The sequence below is a fragment of the Rousettus aegyptiacus genome, unplaced genomic scaffold, assembly GCF_014176215.1.
Source record: "Rousettus aegyptiacus isolate mRouAeg1 unplaced genomic scaffold, mRouAeg1.p scaffold_m13_p_4, whole genome shotgun sequence".
In the NCBI taxonomy this organism is placed as follows: Eukaryota; Metazoa; Chordata; class Mammalia; order Chiroptera; family Pteropodidae; genus Rousettus; species Rousettus aegyptiacus.
Genome location: NW_023416307.1, coordinates 65,194,599 through 65,222,390, shown reverse-complemented (window position 1 = coordinate 65,222,390; position 27,792 = coordinate 65,194,599). Strand labels below are relative to the sequence as shown.

The window sequence follows — 27,792 nt, the reverse complement described above, 5'->3', positions numbered from 1 at the left end:
TCATAGGGATACTTGAAAGAGAAGAGAGAGAGCAAGGAATTGAAAATGAATTTGAAGAAATAATGATGGAAAATATCTCTGGTGAAAGAAATACATATACAAGCTTGGGAAGGATAAAGAGTCCCAAACAATATGAACCCAAAGAGGCCCACACCAAGATACATCATAATTAAAATTCCAAAGGTTAAAGACAAAGAGGAAATCTTAAAGGGAGCAAGAGAAAAGCAGTTAGTTACCCACAGGGGAGCTCCCATAAGGCTGTCAGCTAATTTCTCAACAGAAACTTTGCAGAAGGGATTGGCATGAAATAGTCAAAGCAATGAAAAGCAATGACCTTGAACCAAGAATATTCTATTATTTTTATTTAAACTCAAAAGACGGACAAAGAGCTTCCCAGACAAAATACACACACACACACACACACACACACACACACACACACAAAGGAGTTCATCACCACCAAATCACTATTACAAGAAATGTTAAAGAGACTTCTTTAAAATGAAAAGAAGAAACGAAAATCAAAAATAGGAATAATATAATGGCAATAGCTGCATACCTATCAACAATTACTTTAAATGTAAATGGTTTAAATGCTCCAATCAAAAGACAAACAAAACTTTTATATATGCTGCCTACAGGAAACTCACTTCAGATCAAAAGACATATATAGACTGAAAGTAAAGTGATGGAAAAAGGTCATGAAAATGAAATGAAAAAAATAAAGCTAGGGTAGGAATACTTATATTCGACAATATAGACTTTAAAACAAAGGCTATAACAATAGACAAAGAGGAAACTAGTAATCTTGCTTCTGGGTATTTAGCCAAAGAAATCCAAAATACTGCTTTGAAGGGACATGTGCATCCCTATGTTCATTCCAGCATTATTTACAGTAGCCAAGATATGGAAACATGGAAACATCCTGGGTGTCCATCGATGGATGAATAGATGAAGAGGACATGGTATGTATATATACATATATAATGGCATATTACTCAGCCATAAAAAAATAAAATAAAATCTTGCTATCTGCCACAAAATGGATTGTCCTAAAGGGCATTGTGCTGAGAAAAATGAACGCCATATGATTGTACTCACATGTGGAACCTAAAGAACAAAATAAACAAACAAACAAAACAGAAACAAACTCATAGATATAGAGAACATTTTGATGGTTGCCAGACTGGGGAGGTGGGAGGACGAATGAAAGGGGAGGGGATTAAGAAGAACAAATTGATAGTACAAAATAGTCATGGGGATATAGAGCATACATGGGTATACTGTCAGTAGTATTGTAATAACTATGTATGGTGTCAGATGGGTACTGGATTTATCGGGATGATCGCTTCATACGTTATATAAGTGTCTAACTACTGTGTTGTACATCTGAAACCAATATAATATTGCATGACAACTATAATTGAAAAAATACAAATATAACATTTTTTTTTTAAAGAAATAGGCTTAGGAGAGATCCATTGTATATCAACAATCATCAGCTAGTGCATTCATTCACTCATTCATTAAATAAAGATATACTGAGCACCGACTATGTGTTAGGCTTTTCGCACTGGAGATATAGAGTTAAGAAGCAAGGGGGGATTCGCACATCAACAATGACAATACAGTATGTTGATCACTGCTAGGTGGGCACCCAGAACCTGTCAGGAGCTCTAGTAAGACTGCATGGAGGATCGTGGAGAACAGGCAGGACAAGGAAAGTGTTACCTGAATATCTCCTAAAGGTGGAGCAGAAATCTAGCTGGGTGAAAAATATATGAAGGGCATTCCAGAAATAGACCACAATTTTCACTATCATGATAAAGTAAATTCTCTTTACCAAATATTATGTGAATGAAAATTGTTATTCCATCCTTTCTTTAGAGATGTGTATCTTATTGTTTGGCTCCAAGTTTCATATGATTTTAAAGTGTCATCATCAACACTTATTGACACCACAGAATGAAAGTAGCCCTCTCACCCCAAGTATCACTCTAGCCAGGTTGCCTCATCAATGTCACTGAGCTCTATCACATTATTCAGCAGATAGTGGGACATCACTGCCTGTCTCATCCTGTCTTATAAACACTATATCTTTGCTTTCCTCTCCATCCGTTGATCCAGTGCAACAGCTCTGACATCAATCTTTCTTTTCTACTCCTCATGGCTAGAAAGAATGAAAAGTAGAAGATGGTTTCACTTTGGGATACTTTATAACTACTTGGCTTATGTAACATTAGATTTAAGCTTGCTGATTAACACATTCTTATCCCTTTGGATCAGCTACCTTGATCAAATTTGAAAGACCTTTCTGGTTCCTGTTTCCTCAACCATTTATCTGACTCTGCACATGACAGGTGATAGTCAGAAGTGAGGGCTCAGGTTCTTGTAAACCTGGCCCTCAAATTTTATGGGAGAAGAAAAGATTGTTGATAATTCTTTATGGTTATAACCACTAGGGTACATGAGGAATAGTAGAAACTATAGGTTTTAACATAAAGTTTACAAATAATGTACAATTTGTTGGCAGGATAGCTATAACTCTACCCATTCACTCAAAAAAGCATATGGTAAAGGACAATGTAAAAGCTTTTACATTGATAATCTTGGCTCTACCATAATTAATTTATAGTTAACTTACCCCCAAACACTAACACTTTAAATATTAATTATTTTATCTATTATTAGAGCCACTTCTCTAACAGTTATTCCATGTCAGTCTGCCTAACCACCATAGCTGGTTGTACTAGCTGTACTAGCTATACTAGGAGACAGAATATTGGTTTGTCCCATCTTGTTTGCTGCATTCTGGTGTTCTTCTAATTCAAATGCTTTATCTACATGGTATATAGAACAGTGAGCAGTACATGCTTTAAGCCTTGGTCATACAGATGGTGGAGTGGCCTCTTTACTGAGAGAGAATTAAAGAGAATAAGAGACTGAGAGAGAAAGTAGAGCTAAAACCTAAAGCTCTTAACCAATTCTTTCTTTCATTCGAAAGAAGAATGAGGAGGAGGAGATGGTCAGAAAGGAGGAGCAAAAGGGTTTACAAATATTGAGCGCTTTACTCCTCAAAACAACTCTATGAAATAGGTGCTATATTATCCCGTTTTATGGTCTTGGGAAAGGTTAGTAACTTGACTGAGAGTACAGAGTCAATAAATGGGACTGCCCTGAAGTCTAACCTCTCTGCCTCCAAATACCATTCCTGTAAAATTCTGCCTCCTGGAGAACATTATTCCTCAGTAAGAGTCTACCACTATGCTCCAGTCTGCCATGATATTTTATTTCTAAATGTCTCTATATCTCTGGCAGGAACTCAAAGAGAGGGAGTCAGCTCATTTCTTGTTAGGCACTTTTTGACTGCTCTCACAACTTCACCCAAATCAATAGGCTTATATCATCTCACTATAGCTTTCACTATCTAACAAGCCCCAGATAGGATGAGGCACCTTTCATTAACAGAGATAAGCAAGTAATTAGAAACCCAGACAGGTTTATGTTTGTATCAAACCTAATAGATTAATTTGTTTTATAAAAATAATCAGTAGACCTGAATATTTTTAGTTGCAAAATTTAAAAATCTATTATTCTTTATTACAGTTGTTATACTACTACTATAATAAGGCAAGAAAAACGTCTAAATGTTCATCTTTACTTACTTGAATTAGAAATTGTTCAACTTCTAATGTCTTCACAAATTTCTGCTGCAAATAGCTTTGATAAAATATAACAACCAAATCTTTTTCATATTGCTAAACAAATAAAATTGTAATCAAAGTGTCTTCTATAACTCTATAGTGTAATTTTTCTAAAAATAAAATGTCCATCTTGTTCTGAGTTGACAAATATGTATTTTATTAATCATGATTGTGTAGTAGTAGAGGTAAAATATATGGACTCTGGAGCCAAAAAGTAAAGATTTAAAGTAGACTGCTCACTTTTTAGCAGAAAGAAAAATTACTTGACTTCTCTAAACTTCAGTTAAATAGGCTAATATTTAGAACCGTGTCTGGTATTCATCCAGTAAGACTTAGCTGTTACTAACCCTCAGGGAGTATTTGCTACAAGCAGTCTCTCTAATCTAATTGGGAATTCTGTAAAGCAAGAATACCTAATCTACAAATTGCTTCCAAATGTAATGAAATTTTAATACTAAATTTAACAATTAATGAAGATGATATAATAGTATACTTTTGAGATATTTAATTAAACATCATTTCAATTTTACAGCTTTCTTTTAGTATTCTGAGTCCATCTTTTTCTTCCTAGTCTCAAATATTTTTATTGGCCCTCAAAAACTTGATAGATCCTGAGCATTGTATCCAAGTCCTTGATGGATGGAATGGCTTCGGCTAAGGTAAATGCAGCAACTTTGAATGCTACCTTTTCTGGCTCCAAATACCGTTCCTTTGATAGTCTGCCTCCTGAAGAACATTTTTCCTCAGCAAGATTTTGAAAAGGTTTCTAAAAGTTTTCATAAGGTTAGTAAGCAGAGATTCAAAGACAGCTTTCCCAGACATCACTGATGAGCCTAAATTCTCAGTTTATAGTCTGCCTAAATTCAGAGTTTGTACCAAAACCCAGGCCAAAGCTCGTCCTGCAATTAGGCATAATGAGGAGAAAAGTGAGGATTGGAACTGGCACTGACCCAAGATGGAATATCCTCTTTAATAGAGCAGAGCTGCACCTTAAGAGACAGGGTTATTGCATCATTTTAATACTAAAACATTCAGTCTTATGTGAAAAAATTTTAAAAAATTGAGATTCACCTCAAAATATAAAATGTATAAAATATTTAATATTTCAAAAAGAATGGATTTCAAATATTTTTTTAAACCTATAAGACAAACATGAGAAATGTATGATGTTATTTTAAAGCCTTAAGGCAGTGGTTCCTAAAGTGTGGCATACAATGGATCATAAGGGCAAAATACTTCAAAATAATATCAGGGCACTATATGACTTTTTCACTGTGTTGGCATTTACATTTTGCAAATTGCATTGCAAAAACAATGTTGGATAAAATCGGTACCTTGGCACAAACCAAGGGAGCAGTCCTAAACTGTAACAATAGTGACTATATTTCTCACTCCCATTAAATTATAGGGAAAAAAAACAACAACAAGAAAAAACCAGTTTAGCTCTAGAATGTTCTTGATGAAGCAGTAAACATTTTAAATTTTATTAAATATCAATCTTTCAGCATATCTTCTTAATATTGTGTGCTGTCATGGGAAGTACACATAAAGCATGTCTGCTGCTTACCAAAGTTATCTCCAGGAAAAGTATTAATTTGAGTTACAAACTGAACTAGCTGCTTTTTTCATGAAACACAATTTTTACTTGAAAACTGGCAGTATACCATAATATTCATATGTGGTCATTTAGCAAGTATTTTTGAAAAAAAAAAGAAAAAGAATGTAGGGAGCCTGTCACTTTGAGGAAAACAACACAGAATCTTAATAAATTTTAAGCGAAAATTAGAATTTTGGAAAATTTTATCTGTCACCATGAACTTGGCCTCAAAGACTTTTCTGGTGAGAGTGATGGTGATATTAATGAATGCAATATTATATAATAAAGTAAGTTACCATTTATAAGATCTGCATAATTTATTGAATCATTATTTTCCAAATGATCAGTGCATGATATTATATATCTATTCAAAATGGAAGAAAGGCCAGTGAATTTTAATGTAAAAGTACTGATCTAGTCTAAAATTATACATTGCAACTAACTTCTAAACAATTATCATTTGTCAAATTTTGTCAGAATAACAAAGAATAAAATCCTCAATTATCTGAAAAGGCTATTAAAATACTCTCACTTTTTCATTTACATATTTTCTTCATATACTTCAACCAAAACAACATTTCACAACAGATATAATGCAGAAGTAGAATCCAAGTGTTCCAGATGTCTTCTATTAATCCAGATATTTAAAACATTTGCACATATGTAAACATTGTCACTCTTACTATTTTTTTCTTTTGGAAAATATAATTTTTCATAAAATATGTCATTTATGCTAACATGTAATGGGTCTTTAATAAATTAATATCTTAAGAATTAAAATGTTTTAAATTTAGTTTTAATATCTAATATGGAATATCGATAGATATAGCCCACATAAACTAAAGTTCTGTGGTCTTCAATTTTTATAAGGGAAAAAGTCTTGTGACAAAAAATTTTGAGAATTACTGCCCTAAGGTTAAATGTTTTCTAAGCCTACAGCCATTGTGACATCAGCATCAGGTCAGTAACCACTGCTTGAAGGATTCCATGCAGGATACCATTGTTTCACAGAGCTCTCCAATTGCACTGCCCTGTAGGAAGCTAACCACCTAGAGTGCCTACTATTGCCCTTGATTTTCTCCATGGGGCATTCTACAATGTTACCAGGAAAGACAACCAACAAATAGTAAGAGAAAGACCATTTCATTCTGACACTGCTCCTTTCTTTGACTCTCATCAGGTCTCCCCACATCTTGACCCTTGTTTCACAGTAAAAGATGTACAAACTTCAAACCAAAAAGGCAAAAGCTGCTGCTGGGCAGATGTGGACTTCAAATCTCTCCAAGATAAGACAATCTCTTCAAAATGTTTACCATAAATGTAAGAACCAGCATCCAGATTCAACTAGAAATCCAACTTTAACTTCCTATGGTTGTGATCAAGATGACATTAGTACTGATGAAGAAATGAATCATATGGTAATGCTCCAAGATATTAAAATTTCACAAATTGAAATTCTCAGGCAAATGACTGATGTTATCAGCACAGTATCAAAAATCCAAGGAAAGATTGACTTTTATCAGAAGCAGATGGAAGTACTAGAAACCAGAATGAATGTTAATGAAGACAAACAATGCACTATAACTAAAGATATCTTCTCTATGAAAGAAGACATTGATGCTTTAAAGAAGAAGGTGATAGAACTGGAAAACCAGAATTCTTTCTCAAGCATACATTGTTTAGAAATCCTGGAAGGACAGAAGGGTAAAGAGGTCATAGAACTGCTTCACAAACTCATACAACCGGAAACTTTGAAAAACACATTGACCTCTACAGACCCTGAAATCTCTTCAGCAGAACCAGAGAAAGTGTGCAGTTATTCTAAGCCCACTGATCATCTTGAAGAAAAAACAGTTTCTTCCCAAATTAAAGTTTTGAAGAAAAATAACCATCAAAATGCATTGAGCTTTAAAAAAGCAAAGTCAAATATTTATATTTACCCAGACTTTAGTACATGGATCAAGCTAACTTTTGTCCATGGAGGAAAGTGGAGATTTTTTCTCAGTGCTACCAAGTTAGAAGAATTCATTCAGTGGCTTCTTTCTAGACCAACCATCCCTCCTGAGGAACCGCAACTCACAACACGGAGATATTGTCCATTCACTGGGCCTATTGTGAGCTTGACCACAATCTGTCTCTCCGTTTTCAACTACATTTACTGTCTTTTTGGTTCTTCAAAAGAGGAAGTAACTCGACTATAGAATTGTATTCTGTGTATCTTGGCAGTAAATAAATGTAACCTGGTGGCTCCAAGCATTCACGTATCTTTGTGGTTGCTGTAAATGCCTTCGTAGTTTGCTCCTTGAGGGTCCACTGTCTGCGAAAGTGCTGTATGTCAACAGTAAGTGAAGGCATATCATCCCATTGGACAAGTATGGCACATTTTTTGTCAATGCTCTTGTTTTCTTATAAGCAATTCATGAGGACTCATCTAGTGCCCATTTCATAGATAATTGGAAGCAAAATAAAGGGTCAAGGGACTGAGAAACACATTGGGTAGCCTCAAGTCAGTTTTCTATACACTCTTAACTTAGTGATCTTTAGAAATAAGATTTGTGATACCAGAGAGAGACTCAACTAACAAAATTTTAAACAGCATAGAGTGAAAAAGATACCCATTGTCAAGGCTACTAATGTTAGAGCCATAAAAATGAAGCGCATTGACAGGACAAGTTAAGGCAGAAAAAATATTGTTCAAAAAATGGGAATTTCTTTCAACTTTAGTTTCATCTCTATCAAACAATTAGAAAAGGAGGAAAAGGTCGAATATGACGCTGAGTATTTTTTACATTTTCGTAAAATGAGACAAAAACTATGTCTTATTTGATACAGAGGAAAAGGGGGGATGGGCAGAATCTAAGGAAGTATTAGTGAAGTAAATTAAATCTCATTATACTACCATAGATTCTTATATGACAAGGTCTTTTTTTTTTTGTATGATTCATGTACTTCTTATCCAGGTGGGCTTCATTTTTAGACATAATAGGTGGTTGCAATCTATATGTAATTTTTAAGAACATCATGCAGAATAACTACAAAAAAACTCTTCCTTCACCATGTAATTCACTAAGTGAAATCTACCATTAGAGAGTCATATGCTGTTAAACTACAAATATTCTTGGTAAATGTAATACTCTATATTATTCTCAGTTAATAATTTGAAAGAGGGTTTTCACAATTAGCTAAAAACAACCCAATTTCAAATGAAGAAAAAGGCACTAACGTGGTTATAAGGGGAACTAAGGGAGAAATATGATGAGAAGATATAATATTGCCTGGTGCCAGTCTGTTGACAATTATATATTACAACTTTTTTCACTTACAAATGCATTTTACTTGATCCTTCTTTACAAATTTACAGATGTGTACACAAATAACTTTTAAAATATGTCAATGTGTGATAGGTGCAACGCAGATGATACTACCATAAACCTATTTATAAAGTGAGTTTCTTTTAAATAGGATAATTGTGCTAAACAAAGCAAAGTGTCATTCTGGTAAAGGCACCACCAACGTATCTATATTTACTATCAGAGACATCCACAAAGAACAGCCCTCACATCAGAGAGTAACTAGGTAGGCTATGACACAGGCATGTAACATCGTGAGTGGCTCCTGGGAGAGTAAAAAATGATACCACTGGTATCTGCCTGGGTCATCTGAGCCTCTATTTTAATGCATGCTTTCACTTTTTCTCCCCTTAAATGCCCCCTTAGCACTTGCTTATTGCTTCTAGAGTAAGAGCATAAGGTCTGGGAATCACAAAACAGTTCTGAACAGTCTTAAGTCCTACACTTAAAAGCTCTATTATCTAAACTGGGTTTGTTTTGTCATCTCTACCATGTTTGTTTTAACCTATTGTTGTTTTTGTTGTTGTTGTTTTTATTTGTTTTTACCTACATAAGAATATTAGAGGAAGAGGTGAAAGGGACACTACATGACTTTCTCAGAGTCTCAAACTCCCTCGAGATTATTGTCCTGTCAATTTGCCCAAGGTCCTTGTGAGGAAAGAGCATTTTGCTTTTGAGTTGATTAATAGCATCACCTAGACAATATCTCCTATGACTCATTAAAATTAAAACTCAACTTGTAACTTCTTGGGAGAAAATAATTTTTCACTAGTCCTTGCTTTCAAATTCACCTGCCTCTCACTCAACTCACCTCCATCCCACCTAGCTCAGAGGAGGTCAGGTCTCGCTGGTCCATATTCCTCTCCCGGTGCCTTGCCGGGTCTTCCTTTCTCTATCTTAATCACCACTACTAATTCTTTGTAGTCAGCTTACAAAAACATGTGTTTGCCTTGGCCCTGTGTCCCCCTCCTCTCTTGCTGATCTCCCATCACCCTGTTTGCATGAGAAGCCCACCACCCTGTCCCCGTTTCCCATTCTCTTCCTGGCTGCTCATAAGATCGTATCATCCACAACAATGCTCTCTTTTCTGGTCCTCTCGCCATCATCCTGGCAGATCCTTCGCAATTCCTTAGATGATTCTTCTGCCACTAATCATTCCCTTAAACTATTTATGCTTCACTTTAATGACTCCGAAATCAAAGAACTAACACAGCCTCTTCTGGGACCTCCTGAGCTTCCATCCCAAGTGACTATTTATCTTCTCCACTTTGATGTCTAGAGCAGTCTCAAACTCCTTACTCTTAAAATTAACCTTAGTCACTCTTCATTTTTTTTTTTGACTCAAACTCATTTCTCTTCCAGTAATCCTCTGTTAATGGCATCACAGTGCAAGTTATCCACAGCCCCACACTGCGAATTACTTTCAGCATTTTTCTCCCTCACTTGATGTATCAATCATCAAGTCTTACACTCTTTATCTTGAACAGTTCATAGGCTTCATCTTTATCTGTTCCCACCTCTACTCTTTTGGTTCAAGCCTCAATAATATCTCTTTCTAAATAAAAAGTTTTCCTCCTTGGTATCCCATCCTCCAAGATGGCCATAATCCAATTCTTAAAAAGCGATTTAAAAAAAAAAGTCTGAAATCTTTGCATTGCTTCTCATATCAAGCAAAATAAAATCCAAATATCTTAGCAGAGCCTACACGACCGTTTCAATGCTGCATTTTTATCTTTGGAAAGGGGAGTTCCATAGTGGTAAAGCACAATATCTTTGGGATCAGACTGACCTGATTCGAGATCTGGCTCTGTCACTCACTCACTGCGTAACTTTGGAACTAAGCCAAAGTTTAAATCCCCAAGGCCTGTGTGTTCTTATTCCTAAAATAAGAATAATAATCATGGGTTGTTTCCAGGAATAATGAAGATTATTATGTGATGCTCTTAGCAATTTAATTGATGCACAATAAGTGGTATTTATTATTATTACTTCCTCATCCTCATCTTCCCATGATAACTTTAAATGCAAATCACCATCCAGCCTCACTAAATGTCTTGCAGGTTTTTTTATATCTTTTATCTTTGTACTCCTGATCTTACTGCCTTAAGGCCCAGCCTTCTTTTATCTGACTATTTAGCAATAATTGGTCATTTGAGTCTCAATTCAAATATTTTTTCCTTAGTACACTTTCCTCTATCTCAGTCTCTCTGAGGCAGAACTGAGGAGTCCCCCAACAAACCCAGCCATTGATTTTACACATATATATGTACGTATGCATATCACACACACACACACACACACACGAAGAGAATAGTATTCATTTCTACCACATTGTCATTTTCTGTTCACCTGTCTATCTCCCTCGCAAAACTGAGCTTTTTATGATAGTAATAGAAACATACCTGTTTATCTGAAATACCAAAATCAGTTTTACTGGTAAGTTCTCAGAAAAGATTTTTAAATTTGAAAAAAAAAAAAAAAAGGAAAACCCCCACCATTCTGCTTTACAAAAAAAAAATGTGTCTATATATATATATATAATTAGATGAGTGTTTATAATGTGTATGTCAAACATGAAAACCATTGTGCATCCACCAAAATGTCTCAAACCATTGTTGTTGCTATTAAACGCATTACTGGAGAGGCAGAACTCGATAGTGAAAAATGCAAGGACATTCCAAGAAAAACAGCTATTTATTGAACATTTATTATGTTATCAGGTACTAGCTAGGACCTGGATGTTCCATGGTAAACTTTATATCTATGTAATTTGGGCGAGTTCCTTAAGCCTGTATTCTTTAGTTTTCTCAACTCCAAATTGAGAACAATTTATGTCATAAGACTGTTATGTTAATTAAATGACACAATGTGTATAACCTGCCTAGAACAGTGCCTGAGTTATTGGGTACTTAACAAATGGTGCTTGTTGCCTTCTTTCTCTAGGCTATATGTTAAAAGGGAGCATGAAGATCAACAGGCCATGACCCTGACTCAAGGAGCTCATATTCAGAACTTTTCTTCTTTTTTATCAGCCATAAAGGACTCCAGACAAATAATAAACCAAGTAACAGCCTAAATACAAAAACTCCAAACCAACTCCTGACTCCCTCATTCAAAGATAGTGTGATAAGAATAAGACAGGGTATGAAGCTCTCCTCCTGGTCTTGGCATTCAACCAATATTCCATCATTTGTAACAGCCATTCACCAACCTTTAATTTCACATTATAAAAATAGGCATCAGAGAAAAGTATTTGAGAAGAAAGGGAGAGACTCAGTTTAAGATGAATAATTAGGCATCAGAGAAAAGTATTTGAGAAGAAAGGGAGAGACTAGGTTTAAGATAAATAATTTAGTTCTTACTCTGAATTTAAGGTTTGAAATACTTGCTTGCACAGACAGACATTAATGTCTGTTTTAAATGCTGTTCATTCAAAACACGTTCACCAACATTTATTGAAATCTGACTCTATGCCAGGAACTAGCCAAACTAGACTATGGAGAAACAGAGATGGAAAAAACACCAGTCTTGTCCCGAAGAAACATACTTTCCAATGTTGTTCTCTCCAATTGCCAAGTATTTTAGCCTGTTGCTTAGATTTAGAGTAGAAAACTACACACTTTATTTAAAACTTAATTTCATTTTTTTATGGGACACAACTCAAGTCCCATGTAGAAAAAGACATTGCTACTCCTAAAAGAAATGTTTTAAAGTTAATTCTTCAAGTCACAAAAATGCCACTTTTTCTGTATTGCTCTATACTCCCCAAAAATGTAGACCATACTCGACTTATCAGTGGATTATGCTCCAAAATGTCATTTGTAAATCTAGTGTTTGTAAGTTAGCATGCATATTACAAAGAAATATTCCTAGAGTTGGATTTTTTTTTTTTTTTGGCTAACTTGTAAAAACCAATTGAATTACAATATACCTAAGGTATTAATGAAACTGTGGTGTCAAGCTTTTGTGTATTCCTATGCAAAGTGTATTCAAGGAAATAATTAAAGAGCAGTAATCCTAAAAGCTGAATCAAGGTCCCACTATCTTTGCTCTCTCTTCTACCTGACATTGGAGTGAAAATTTCACATATCGATGACATTAAGAGAACACTTTGGGGAACAGAGGGACAAAGAACAGGATCTAATGAGGGCTAAGACAGGAACTCTAGAGATAAGAGGCTGACATGGGGAGTTCTTAGGCAAGAAAGGAGACAAGGGTTCCGTATGGCTCTTGAGAACCTAGTCCAGGGAATAAGGGCCAAAATTTGGACAGGGTGATCTCTTCCAATGATGAAAAATTAAAAGCTGAGCTGAAAGGGAGAGAATTATACATGTAAAGCACTTAGCATAAGTTCACAGTAGTGTTCAATAAATGGTGATGGAAATAATGTGGATAGTGAGGTAGTGGCAAAAATTGTAGGCTTTACCTTATTTGTACATTTGGAATATAATGTACTTGGGAAATAACTTTATTTGTGATGAATATGAAACTCCAAGTATTCCTGAGCTATGAAATGTTAGAAACAGATGGAGTTAGCGGAGCAGATTAATGGTCAGACCAATGGAACATGCAGATAACAGTGTTGCTCTAGTGGGATCTTGTGACAAAGATAAGATAGATGTGCATATCCCTTCATCTTTCCCCTTCTCCACCCCATTCTTTTCAGCTAAAGCTTAAGGTGCAAGGATGTGAGGTGTGGGGAGATGCAGCACAGCCAGAGTCAGAGTCAAGGAGAGAGAAAAGGGCAAGGAGAAGAAAGAAAACCCCCACTAGGAATGAGAAACAGCTGAGGTTTTGTGCAGCCCTTCATATAGTAAGAATGTTCCTACCAGGCAGAGGTAAGGTACCACACCATGTGCTCGGAAAATATTTAAAAAGCGGTGCCTCCACAGGCAGTTTAACCAAATGTGATGGCCATCCTTTTTCTACTCTCAGTTACATTTTAACACTTAAAAATCTATATAAACTTCCAGGAAAGACTTTCAAGAGGATTCTTCCAATCGTCTCCTTAAGTTAAAGATGCCATCTATTTTTAGATATTTTCCCTCTCTCCAACTTTCACTGAGGACAGAAAGAGAAATACATGAAAATATGCCCAGGCAATAGTCTGATTCTGATGACTGATCCTTTCCACCAGTTTTTTCAGAAGGGTGTTCTCACTAGCCAATATCCTGTTGGAACGTGTAACACATCTTTCAGATATCAGAAATCAAAATGTGGGTGTCACTCATTTAAAGTGACCCTCAGTCAACTTATATTTGCCAACTATAAAGATTAATTGCTTGATGTACAGTTTATAATTGGATCACAGCTCTCAGTGACACGATTATCTGTTGTTATAGCAATATGAACAAAATTATGCCTTTGGCAGTCTAATTAGAGAAGCACCATAGGTGATCCAGTGGGCATATTTAATATGTTATCTAAGAGGTAAGATAAGAAGACAAATCAGAGCTGATTTAATGATGTTTCTGATCAGAGGCTGCTCTGAAGTGAGTTATTGAAGGAGACAAAGAGGAAATGATGACTGGCAGATTTATGCAGGCTTTGAGAGAACAACAAAAAGCAATGGAATTTACTAAATTCGACATTATTGCAAACGATAACAATGAAAATTTTCTTCCTTCTCAGGAGTAGGATCCCAAAGTCATAGAAGACTGGCTATAAAAGATTACCAACTGGCCGAAAGATTACCAACTTCAGCGATATTCAAGTAGGAGTACCCCAGGGGGCTTTTTTAAATCTAGTAGACTTTTGCAAATTAACCCTCTCCAATATCATGATATGTCCATGGTTCGGGGGACATAACCTTCCCGCTACTCCGTTTGAGAATCATGACTACAAGGAACAGTAAATGTAGGAACTAAGAACAAATACCTAGATATTAGGTAAGACTGAATTAAAAGGGCTATGTTAGTCACCAGGTGTGTGATCTTGTTGAGTTTCTTAAATTCTCTGAGCCAATTTTCTTTTTTCTAAGTTGGGGATAATGATACAATATAATACAAAGTTATGGGCTGAGGATGATATGAGGAAAACACTGCATTCAGCATCTGATACATAGTAAGTATTCAATAAATGTTCCATATAACTTGTGATGGTTAGTTTTATGTGTAACTTATTGGTCCAAAGGATGCCCAGATAGCTGGCAAAAACATTATTTCTGGGTGTGTCTGTGAAGGTTTCTGGATGAGATTAGGATTTGAATCTATAGACCAAATAAAGAAGATGCCTTCCTCAATACAGTGGGCATCATCTAATCTGTTGAGGGCCCGAATAAAACAAAATGGTGGAAGAAAGGTGAATTCATTCTCTGCTTGATCTGGGACATCCATCTTCTCCTGCCTTTGGACATTAGCATTCTCAGCTTTTGGGCCTTTCGGCTTGGATGAGAATTTACACCATCGGTCCCCCAGTTCTCGGGCCTTGACTCAGACTGGAACTTACACCATTGGCTTCCCTGGTTCTCAGGCTTTTGGGTTTGAACTGGAACCACACCACCAGCTTTCTTAGGCTTCCTGCTTGCAGATTGGAGGTCATGGGACTGTTCAGCCTTCATAATTGTATGAGCCAGTCCCTCATAATGAACCTCTTTCTATTTATCTATATTTATTCTATTAGTTCTGTTTTTCTGTAGAAACTTGACTAATACATAATTCTACTATCATTACTATTGAATGGGCTGGGCAACAGCTATCCAGAATGTTGAGGTAGAAAAAGACTGAAGACCAGAAAGTCAGTCCAACCCACTGAGGAAGAACTTGAGATCCGGAGGTGGAAATGGCTTGTTGAAAGTTATCAAGCTTATGAGTCTAGACCAGATTCCAGGGCTCTAGATGGTGGTTCTGGTGCTTTTTAGGCCACATTGAATTCTTGCCTTCTGGCAAATAAAAGAATAGCAAGATGTAGGGGGAATGTTCCATAAATAGGGCAATAGATTGATCAAGGGTAAGAAATCCACAATTATCATCACCTAACCAAAGCCTCCTTCCCCAGATCATTCAGTCCATTTTCTATTATCTTTGAAACTTTGACCTTTCTCACACTAGATGTGCCATGTTGGTCTTCTATTACATGATCATTTCATCAGAGATAAGATGCTAATATTATATGACAATAGTTTGTGTGTATACATACACACACACACACACACATATATATACACAAACATACATCTGGTATTAAATATATATGTATACTTATATATTGGGTATATGTATACATATATATCTATACCAAATATATATGTATAGACAAACCTTTTGATTAATTTCCTTGCTTATTATAAGCAATATTGTTCTGGTTACCATAGAAGCCTCAAATAGTACCTCTGGTAGAAGCCTCAAATAGTACCTCTAAATGTGAAAGTATTTTTTAAAAGTTGAAGAGCTGTGAAAAATGTTAAAATAACTTCTTATATGAGTTCTAAAGCACAATGATAATACTTCAAACCCTGTCATTCTAGGGAACAACAGAATTTGAAAAGAAACATGTATTAATACACTTAAGGTAAAACATACTAAACCATTCTTACCCTGTCTTCTTTCTCACCATCTTTAAAACATGGAGTATTTCTCTTTCTCTATGTCTTTTTCTGTGTTTTTGATAACCTGTTATTATTTTCACCCATGGTTTTTTTTTTCTCCTCTGTACCTCTGTTTCTCTATTTCTGTGTCTCTCCCTCTTTCCTCCTTCCATCACAGTTTTTCTCAGGATGATATGGGAGCTCATGTCACACAAATATTCACTTGCCAGACAAGGTCATATACACTTGTCTTTCCTCTTTTCTCCTACTTGATTTCAGTCCATGAGGCTTAATGTTGACCTTTCTCTATTCTTCCTGATTCTGCTTCCAGGTATCTCTTGTGTATTAGCCAGGATTCTACAGAAACAGACCCCCCCCCCAAAATATTAAAATTTATATATAATATAACACATATTATATCTATACGCACACATATATATTACATAATATATACATTTAGTGTAAGGTATTGGCTCACTTGACAGTGGAGGCTGAGAAGTCCCACAATCTACCATCTGCAAGCTGGAGGCGCAGGAAGCCAGTCTGATTCTGAAGGCCTGAGAACCAGGAGCACTGAGGGCAGGAGAAGATCGATGTCCCAGCTTATCAGTCAGGAAGAGAGTGAATTCAACCTTCTTCCACCTTTTTGTTCTATTCAGGCCCTCAACAGATTAGGTGATGCTCATCCACATTGGAGAAGGCCATTTGCTTTACTCAGTTCATCCAAATGTTCATCTCTTCCAGAAACACCATCACAAACACACACAGAAATAATATTTAACCATTTATCTAGGCATGCTGTAGTCCAGTCAAGCTGACACATAAAATTAACCATCACGCCTGGCTTCCTGCTCCAACTTCCCTGTATGGTTGTTTATACTGCATCGGTTCCCCAAACTTTCCTCCCCAGATCCTGATTTCTATTTCTAATTCATGCCAGAAAACACACTTCGCCCTCTGATTTTCCCCGTTGTATGGCTCTGATCTTGGATTGAATCTCCACTCTGATTAACTCTTTAGGGTAGCCCCCTAAAACACTTTTTCCCGAATACTCACTACTTCTTCGTTTTTGGTTATTCTCGCTATGCTACTCTTCTCACATGCATTTCTGGTGTTGCTCTAACCCTCATTTTTTCCCACCACAGAGCTAGCTACTCATAATATAGAATAAAATTTTATTATAGAATTTATTTTGTATAATGAAGACAGTTGAATGTCCCTTAGGCTGAATTTCAAACACAGGTGAATGGAACAAGTTCTAATTTAGCTAGGGAAACAACATTAATTGTAGTTGTTTTCACTTATTTTCCTATAGTCATCTGAGAAAAAAACTTTCCACTCTGAGAAAATATATGGAAAAATATCTCAATCTAATTTCTTTTCTTTATTTGCTCTAATAATATGGTCCCTTATGGTGTCTAACAAGTTAATTTTTTTTTTTTAATTTGTAAGAAAGAGTAGAAGGTATTTCAGTTGTTTTTTCCAGATCACTGAAAATGGATTTTAGGAAAAGCATGTTTTCCAGAAACACTGATCTTATAACTTAACTCTGTTATCTGTATCACTGAAAAGAAAGACAAAAATAACATGGACAAAGTAATTAAACACAAATTTCAGATTTTTGGAAATTACTGAATCTGAGACAAGATAGCTTATGTAGCTCACCCTTTTCTTGTCCCCTTTTTAAAAAATTCAAAGCTTTGAATTTTCACAATTGTGAAATCAATTTTAATGTACTTATAACTTTAGGAATACTATATGCCTACACAGCCTAAAGAAGACTGGCAAAACTGGAAAGATTCAATTCACTATGACTCATTTAAATGGACCAAGTCTCAGATTTATCTCTCCTTCACTTTATTAAAACAAGCTCCACTCACAGACAAATGGAATTTTTAATCAGGAGTGAAGTTTCTCCAGCCAACTCTTCTGGTTTCTTGTTAATTAAATGTGCAGGCCGTCCTTTACAAAGAAGAAAGATGTGCGTAGACATGATGGGACTGGGACACATGAGAACTCTCTTCCACTGTGTTCCTCTACAGTCCCCACAGTGAGCAAGAATCTAAGTCCCACAAAACCCCGAAACGCATCTCGATCCCAAACTCCTTGATTCTGTGTGGTTTTGTAAATAGGTCTCTTTCTAGGAACATTGGAAAGGAAAAGGAAGAAGCAATGCCCTCCTCCCAGTCTGTGAAAATTAACAATTTTAATCTACCAAATCACCCAATTCCATTGAAGTAAGTCCCAAATTAATTTAACAAATGTTGAGAGAGCCTACTATATCACAGGCACTGTGCTGAGTACTTGGTAATATGTTGGTGAGTAAAACAGTTATGATACTATTCTGAGGTTCGGGGAATGGGATAGAGACTCACAGAGCTTTGGCCTTCCTGATGATTCCTCTTCACACTTTCATGGATGCCAACTGTTTTCAACCTCTTCAGAGCCACTTCTGTGTGGTGACTCTCACTCTGGCCCTCGCTTTCCTTGAGAACTACTTTCTCTCCCTAGGGTGCTTCCTTGGCTCCCTATTGTTAAGTGGAAGATACTGTTTATTGAGCTTTCCCAAAGCCATTTCCCATCCTCTTCTACTGTGATGCCTCCAAATACAGAGGCGACATAGTCAAATATATACTTCTTCAGGTTCCTTTTATCCCCTGGCCCAGATGTAAGCAGAGATCTTCTGGAGAAAATTCCAGAAAAGCATGCTTACTTGATAAAAAGGGACACATGCAACTGGTAAACACTTCCAAGTTTCTCCTTCTTGCTTTGAAAGCAGAAATAATGGCTGGAACTTCAGCACTTATCTTGTGAACGTGAGGAAATATAAAAAGGATCACAAAGATGCTGGCCCTGACGTGTTGAGCCACTAAAACACCAGCAACCTGTACCAGAGCACTTATTATATGAGAATTAAACCTATATTGTTTAAGCCAGTGTAGTTGGATTTTTTTGGTAACTTGCAGTCAAATGCAATTCTTCCTGATATTGCCACTGCCACTATCACAGCCAAAACCGCCTCTATATCTAGGACTTTAGTGAATCTTTTTATTTCTATGCTGTTCAAGACAAGGGCAAAAAACTGACCCCAAAGTGTTATTCATTCCTGAGGAAGTCTACCAGCACATCAGGACTCTCCTGGTTGTTTGGTGCCCATCCACTTTTATTTTGGTTTTTAACCTGAGGATACTAATCCAAATCACCTATTGGGACTGGGTATGAGGAGTGAGGCCTGCAACATGTGTAAATACTCCAGGCCAGAGGAGTGATATAGATGTCAAATCACTCAAATAAGATTATGGCACCTTATCTCTTAAATACTTACCTAGTAGGAAGGCATCCACAAATGCCCTCCAGTAATATAGATACTAATTTCAAACTTTGGAGGTATATATGCAAATGACCTCAGATCATTGAGATCATTCATTCCAGAGAATTTAAGTCATATTTTATTCTAAAGAATCATATTTAAATATTCTAAACTTCACACTTATTAATCGTTCTTTCCTCCTGTTACTAAACGAAAAGTATTTCCAGTCATCAGAAAATCTCCTGATCTGTGCTGTGTGTGAGTCCCATCTCTTTCCACTTTCTCAGGAACCTCCTCCTCTGGATTATATCCATTGTCTATTATATAACTTCAAACTCTCCTTTTTTACAAGATCTTTTTTTTATTATTATCATTTAAACATACTATTGTCTCTCCTATCTTAAAAAACAAAAAATCCAAATTTTACTAGACTACAAATTTCCAACTAAAATCTTATCTATTCTCTGGCTATATATAGCTTCAGTGTACTTTCTCTTACTATTAAGATCTCAATCCACAACAATCTGGCTTCTATTTTTACCACCTAAATTCTAGCATTCTGTCACCAATGGCCTGCATGTTGCCAAGTCAATGAAACTGTTCATATCTTTCCTGTTTGAAATCTCAGCTTCCTTTGTACACAGGTTGCCACACCTCCCTCTAATAAGTCCCTTCCCTCGTTTTCCATTTTGCCCTATCCATATACTCTGCTCGTTTTAATTCTGACTTATTGTCAGGCCATTTTGCTTACTTCTCCTCTATTCGACCTTTATGTGTAGACCATCCTTAGGACTCAGTCTTGGGCCCTCTTCCATTCTAACCAAAGTTATCTCATCTACTGCCATATCTTCAAACACCATATATAGGCAATTGTTTTAAAATCATATCTCCAACCCAGACTGCTCTTATGAGTTACAGAGTCATAGACCCAAATGTTTATAATATCTCCATTTGGGACACTTGAATACATTATTAGACTCTCAAACACAACCTGCCCCAAATAAACTTATTATCTCTAATGATCTTGCCCCCAAACTGCATATGCTATCATGATAAATGGTACCAACATCCTCCCAGGTGCTCCAGCCAGAAACCTGTAGCCATCCTTAACACTTCCCTTTCTGCAATGATTCTCCTCCAGCTCCACTCCCCAAAATCAATCACAAATCCAGTAGACACTGCCTCTTAAATCCATCTGCCCTCCAATTTAGGTCACCATCCTCTCTCACTTGGACTACTCAAATTACCCTCTAACTAGATTCCTCTAACCCATTTTTCCTTGCTCCAACCCCATTTTTCACATAGCAGTAAGAGCAACCACTTTAAATGTAAATCTGATCAGATCATTCCTTTACTAAAATCATTTTATGGCTTCCCAGTACTAAGTGTTAAATCCAAAATCCGTCTTTGTATTTCCCAAACAAACAAGCTCTTATTTTTGCTTCTAGACATTATACATGCCAGGAATGCTGTTTTTTTTTTTGTTTTTTGTTTTTTGTTTTTTTTTTTTCCAGACTGTGCACAGCTAACTCTTACTCATCTTCCAGGTATGAGCTTAATTACTATTTTCTTAAGAAAATCTCTCCTGATTAAGTTAGAAATAGATTCCCTATTTACTTTTCCATCACCCTGTGATTTTCAATTTTAGGTATTTTCACAGTAGTAATTAAATCCTACTCGTGTGATTATCTAGTAGGAAGACCCTACCTAGATAATGTAAACTCCATGAGGGTAGAGACTGGGTATAATGTGTTCACTAATGTATTCTCAATGGCAAGCAAAGGGGAATGGTATGTACACAATACATTTGTTGGATTCAGAAACTGAGCTTTATGTATTTCTCCCTTTAAGACCTATATTGACTTATTGTTGTGTTCACAGTCATATATGACTCAAATTATGACTAAATATTTATATTTTAATTATAAATATTTAATTATGATAATTATTTAATTGTGATAAATTTATACTTCCAATGTATTTCATATATAAAAAAGGATACATTTCCACAAACTAAAAGAAGTTCTGGATTTTTCTAGAAAGCTAATATTAGGGACAAAATTTCATTGTTCTTTAAGACTACTGTCGAAGCAATTGTCAAGTACTTTTAAAAAGAAGAAAAAAGTCAAAAATTGACTAATTCAGTAAAATTGATATATTGCCCATCAAGAGTCAAAATATATTAGAATAACACCTCTCACTTTTTGGAGACATTTGCTAAGTTGAATGAAATTTTAATTCTCAATCTAGTGCTGTGAGATTAGGAGTTAAAGAGTGATACTCCCAAAATTTCCTCTAGTAAAATTCTAGTATAAAAACTTAAAGGCCAACCTGTGTCCCTGAGGTCCATGAAAAATAGAAGTGGGAAGAGAATGATTAACATGGAAAGAGAGAATACAGGAAATACCCTTGCCAAAAAGGAAAAATACTGATGAGGATTTGAATTCTGAGAAAGTCCAAATTCTCAAGGGTTCTGATCTATTGACATAAGAATATTGGGCAGATAGAAGTGAGAGGAAGAAGTAATTAGAGCATATTTTTCAATCTTGGCACTTTTGACATTTTACTCTGGGTAACTCTTTGTTGCAGGGGGCTGTCCTATGCATTGTAGGATATTTAGCAGCATCCCTGATCTCTACCCAATGGATACCAATGGTGCTCCCCCAACCAAAAATAGTTACACTCGAAAATATCTTTAGACATTGACAAATGTCCCCTGGGAGAAAAAGTTTCCGGTGAACTAGAAAGAGTCAAACGGATTTGCCAATTCGAAAAAGCACCAAAAGGCAGTTTTTGTATCATTCACTGGTTTATTGACTCATACATTCACTCATTCATTAGAAAAGACATAGTACTAGACACTACATTCCAAAGATGACTATAGCACAGTGTCTCATAAGAGCTGAAAATCCACTAAAAGACAAAAGCTGTTGTCTTAGAATTATCATGGATTTGTAATTATGTGAGGTATTTAGTTACAGGTTTCAATGCAAAGAAAATTATCCAAGAAAGTCTTGCTCAAAATGCATAGTACACTTAGTTATGGTAAACATAGAGAATTAGCACTCAACATCCTATTCGGCTTCCTAGAGCACCCTCCTGACTTGCACCAGTGAAGAGCAAAAACTACTTTTCCCAGAATCCCTTACTGCCAAGCTTTTTTTAAATAGTATGACTATGAGTGTGCCAGAAAAAGAATGGGGAAAAGGGCATTGTAGATTTGCTCAGTCCTTTAGTCCTTTGCATTAGCTTGAATCCAATAAGTCGGAAAGAACTCACCTTCCTGCCGCTTGCTGTTCGGAGACTCTGGATTTTCCCTGAATGTGTTTTAGTCTCAGTCTCAAGCTCTGAGGAGGTTTAGAGGTAGGTGCAGTAGGGATAGAGTTGGCTTCCTGACTACTAAATGACAACTATGGCACTGTGTTCTTGAACTTAACAGGTCAGCAATGAGCTCCAATTTCCACTTTCTGACTCAGAGAAGCAGCAGCTCTCCTGGTAGGCCAGGTAGCAATATTATTCTGGCACTTACTCTGAAAGATTCAGCCATAAGCCTTTAGCGCTCTGATAAATATGTATGGGACCGATTCCTTGAATTATAGCTTGCCGCACTTAAAATATCTAGAATGAGTTCTGTTTCTTTGCAAATTGAAGTCTGCAACTCTATACAACAAACTGTACTAGCTACCAAAACTATCACATACTCTGATCACACACCCCCAATACAAAAACAGATAATAGATTCCTAAGTTAAGCACCAGATGAAGAATCTGGCTTTCATTCAGGGGCCATGCTGCAAGAAAAAAATGTGTTTGCTTTTGTTTATGTGTTTTTGGATTGATACAAGTAAAAATATAAGTTTGCACTGTAAGTACAGTGCCAGAGATAAACACAGAGTGCAATATGGAGATGGTACATATTTTCTAGAAAAGTGACATCTGAGCTAAGTCTTAAAGTATGACTATGAATGTGCCAGAAAAAGAATGGGGAAAAGGACAGAGTAGAACAAGCAGAGGATGTGTATTTGGTATAAAAAGTTGAGAAAGCACAATATATTTACAGAGCTGGAAATTGTTCGAGGTTGCTGGATTGTATAATGAAAAGTAGGAGTGTTGAAAGATCAGTTGGAAAGCAGAGACAAGATCATGAAGTGGGGGTGGGCAATATAACTTCAGTGTTTTCTTGAGTCTAAGAGGCCACTGACAATAAGACATACTATCTACTTTATAAGGGCTTTTAAGGGAAAAAATGGAAACACTACACTAAATGTATTCATTTCTTTTAAAACTAAACTCTTTTTGATACCTAAATCACAATTTGCATATAAACCTTCTTGAAAATATTTGTCTATGAAAATCTAGGGGGTCTAGAGATCCTTTTAAATTACTTTTGGTCATTTAGAGGTTGGTTATATTAAGCTTTTCATTGGTGTCTGTGGTCTTGATTTTTTAAAAGATTGACAGTAAATTTCAAGACATATGAAATTATATTAGGATTTCCTCTTCTGCATTTCTTATTTGGTTAAACCCAAAGTTTTGTTTTTTCATTATTAAATTACGTATTACTATAGACCAAATAACTTCTCCTAAAGGTTAGCCGAAATCTTTTGACAGGTCAATATTCCATAATGAAATAATGGTGCCTGTTTAAATGAATTAATCTCACCAACTTTTCCTATTGAAAAGCCTGTCATCTGTTCCAAGAGATTCAGCAAGTTCAACACCTTTTAATTCTATCACCCACTGTATATGACAATCTTATGTACAGAACTTATTTTCATTTCAGTGCCACATCATAAAGACATTATTTTGCAGACATTATAAGCAAAGAATTGAAGCTCCAAATTTAAGCTTAAATTCAACCGCTTGTTATTAACACAAGAAAAGCTCAAATGAGAGACAACAGAATGAAAAGATATCATGCTGCATTGCTTAGTTCATACATATTCAAGAAATGACAACAGTCACAATTCTGCAACTCTCTCTTCTGTCTGGAAACTTGTAAGATATTTTAACTGCAACAGTTTCCCTGTCTTAGGAAGTGGTAAAAGTAAAGGGGAAAACATATTGCAAGCAAATTGGGGCCTGAAACAAAGTCCAGTGCATACAACAGGAAAACTTCTCCTTTTTCCTGTGAACCAGGGGATATAGGGTGTGGCAAGGCTAAGCACGAAAGCTGATTTTAGATGAGAAATGAGAGTGGAAAAAGAGGAAAAGAAAGTAGAAGTGTTTGCTTTAACAGAAAGAATGATTTATTGAAAAGAAGGAAGGAAGGAAGGAAGGAAGGAAGGAAGGAAGGAAGGAAGGAAGGAAGGAAGGAAGGAAGGAAGGAAGGAAGGAAGGAAGGAAGGGAGAAAGGAAAGAAGGGAGGGAGGAAGGGAGAAAGGGAGAAAAGGAGAAAAGGAAGTTAGGAGGGAGAGAAGGAGGAAGGAAGAAAAAGAAAAAAGGGAAAAAAACAGAAGGCAGATGACTCACTACCATATGGAGAAACACTCAAATACGTAAATAATCTGTAGTTCCTTTAATCTCTAAAATATGCCGAATCTTCCTTTCAACCTTTCAAACTACCATCCTGCTAAGTAGTGGCAGCAATTTATACTTGTTGATTTTTCTGGTTTATACTATCTCTATTTGTTTTAAATGTTTAATCTACCAGAATTTCATTTTCTTATCCAACTGCTTTAAAAATCTCCTTTGGATGACTCAGTTTTTTATCTTTCAGATTTCTGCTATTCCCCCTTCTCATCTCTAAAATGATATCTAGAATATAGAATATGGGAGGTATGCGGCTCATGTAATCTACAGATAACAGGAGCAGAAAGGTCCTCTGATCTTTGCTCTACCCTCTGCCTCCAAAACAAATCCTTTATCCACCACTTGACCATGTGGTCTTCTGGTATTTATGGCTTATGTTGGGACATTGACGTAACTCACATGCTGGTCTGTACTGTGGTAAAGATCCAATATCCGCCCCCTGGCTGATTCAGTCCCATCTTTACCCTCTCTATTGTTACAGATCACACACACACACCTGGCTCTGTCCACCCTGTAGCCTTTGTCTCAAGCACCCCACCCCTCCTTCACAATGATACCCCTCCCATACACTTGCAAACTCTCCAGCCAGCCTCACAGGGAATTCTGGGTTCTCCTTCAAGGATATGAGGAAATATCTAGATCGCAGTTATAACTGGAATTTCTTCATCCCCCTCCAAACTTTGCTGAGCTTTCGAGTGTACTTTAATGCAATCACTCCCAACTTGGGAGTGATTGAGTCCCACGTGTAAAGAAAGGACCTGAGGTAGTTGATATTTCCTCAACTTCCTAACACACCAGAACTATACTGTCCAAGCCAACGCCTAGAGAGGGATGATGGTAATTCACCACTGCCAGTCTTACTCTGTATCTCTATCCTCCCTTTTCATAATCTCTTGAACCCAGTAAAAGCTTTTCCTTTTCAATTACAGTTGACATTCAATATAATTGTATTATTATTAGTTTCAGGAGTAAGGCATAATGGTTAGTCATTTATATAATTTACAAAATGATCCCTCAATAAGTCTAGTACCCACCTGGCACTATAAATAGTTATTACAATGTTATTGACTATATTCCCTATGCTGTACTTTACATCCCTGTGACTGTCTTGTAACTGTCTATTTGTACTTCTTAACCCCTTTACCCAGCCCCTTTAACCTCCTTCCATCTGGCAACCATCAGTTTGTTTTCTGCGTCTGTGAGTCTGTTCTGCTCGGTCTGTTTGTTTCGTTCTTTAGATTCCACATATAAGTGAAATTGTGTGGTATTTGTCTTTCCTTTCTGGCTTATTTCACTTAGCATAATACTCTCTAGGTCCATCCATGCTGTTGTAAATGGCAAGATTTCATTCTTTTTATGGCCAAGTAATAGTAATATTCCATTGTATATATGTACCACATCTTCTTTATCCAATAGTCTATTGATGGGCATTTAAGTTGCTTCCATATCTCAGCTATTGTAAATAATGCTGCAATGAAGATAAGAATGCATTTATCTTTTCAAATTAGTGTTTGGAATTCTTCAGATAAATATCTAGAAGTAGAATATCTGAGTCATAAGGTAGTTCTATTTTTAATTTTTGAGGAACCTCCACACTGTTTTCCACTGTACCAATTTACAATCCCACCAACAATGTATGAGAGTTCCCTTTTTTCCATATCCTCATCAACACTTGTTTGTTGATTTATTGTTGATAGCCATTCTGATAAGTGTGAGATAATTTCTCATTGTGGTCTGAATTTGCCCAGTAAAAGCTTTTCAAGCCCTCTGAATCATATATTTGTAGTAGTTAGGAGAACACTAGTTACTGTAACGAATGTATCTTATAATACTTAAGACAACATAACAAAAAGTTTATATCTCACTCACAGTGTCACAGTTCCATTCATGTGATCCTGTCAGACCCCTTTCTATGTGGCCGTACAGTGGCAAAGTTTCTTTCATCATGCATTTTTGATCTTCTCTTAGTCCTTGAAGGATCCTACATATAAGGTTGCTAGGAAACATATAAGGTTGTGGTAATGACACAAATCACTTTCACTTGTGTACCATTGGCCAGAACTCAGCAACACAGCTCTACCTGAATGCCAGGGAAGCTGAGAACTATAATCCAGATATGTGTCTAGTAGGAGTAGTAAACTCTGGGAGAATGAGAATAAGCTTTATGATATAGGTCACAGGAAAAGGAAAATTTTTTTACTCAATAGGAGAGACGCTAAATTCTGAGTCCTCCAGGCTCAGATTTTTATTTACTAAAGGAATTTTTATAATCCTTTTATACAAAGGCTGATCTTCTAATATACTATCTTGCTTAAAGTCTTATTTTGAATTTTAGAAGCTGATAGTAACCCTTTTTTCTTTGTAGTTCTGATGTAATGCATATAATCCTGCACATTAAACAGCCCTTGAAGCAAATGGATATTTCCAAGCACACAAAATGGCAAAAGATTAAAGCATATTAATACTTTGAAAATAGCCCTTTTTACAAAAAAATGATTGTAGTACTAAATGCTGTTTTTGAAACTTCCAAAGATTCCCAAAGAAACTGAAAAACTGAACTAATGCCTAAAGGAGGCCAGCAGTCTGCTCTCATGTACCACATAATAAACTGACGTCCAGAGGCTGAAATCCCTAGCCTGTAGGTCAGCTCAGTGCTAATAAACCTATCCTCCTGTCTATCAACCTTTGGCCTCAGCAAGACCACTCTAACTTTTAACCTCAGAGTGGTCCTTGCAGGATTTATTAAGGTCTCAGATTGTATCTCAAAGCCTATGT

The 27,792-nt window shown here is 36.2% G+C and overlaps 1 protein-coding gene across 1 annotated transcript; it reads left to right on the top strand.

Annotated features, from left to right (window-relative positions):
- Window positions 1-6,518: 6,518 nt before the first annotated feature.
- Window positions 6,519-7,502, top strand: CCDC54 (coiled-coil domain containing 54). The gene has a single exon (XM_016118962.2). The coding sequence runs from the start codon at window positions 6,519-6,521 to the stop codon at window positions 7,500-7,502; it is 984 nt and encodes a 327-aa protein (XP_015974448.2).
- The last annotated feature ends 20,290 nt before the right edge of the window (window positions 7,503-27,792 follow it).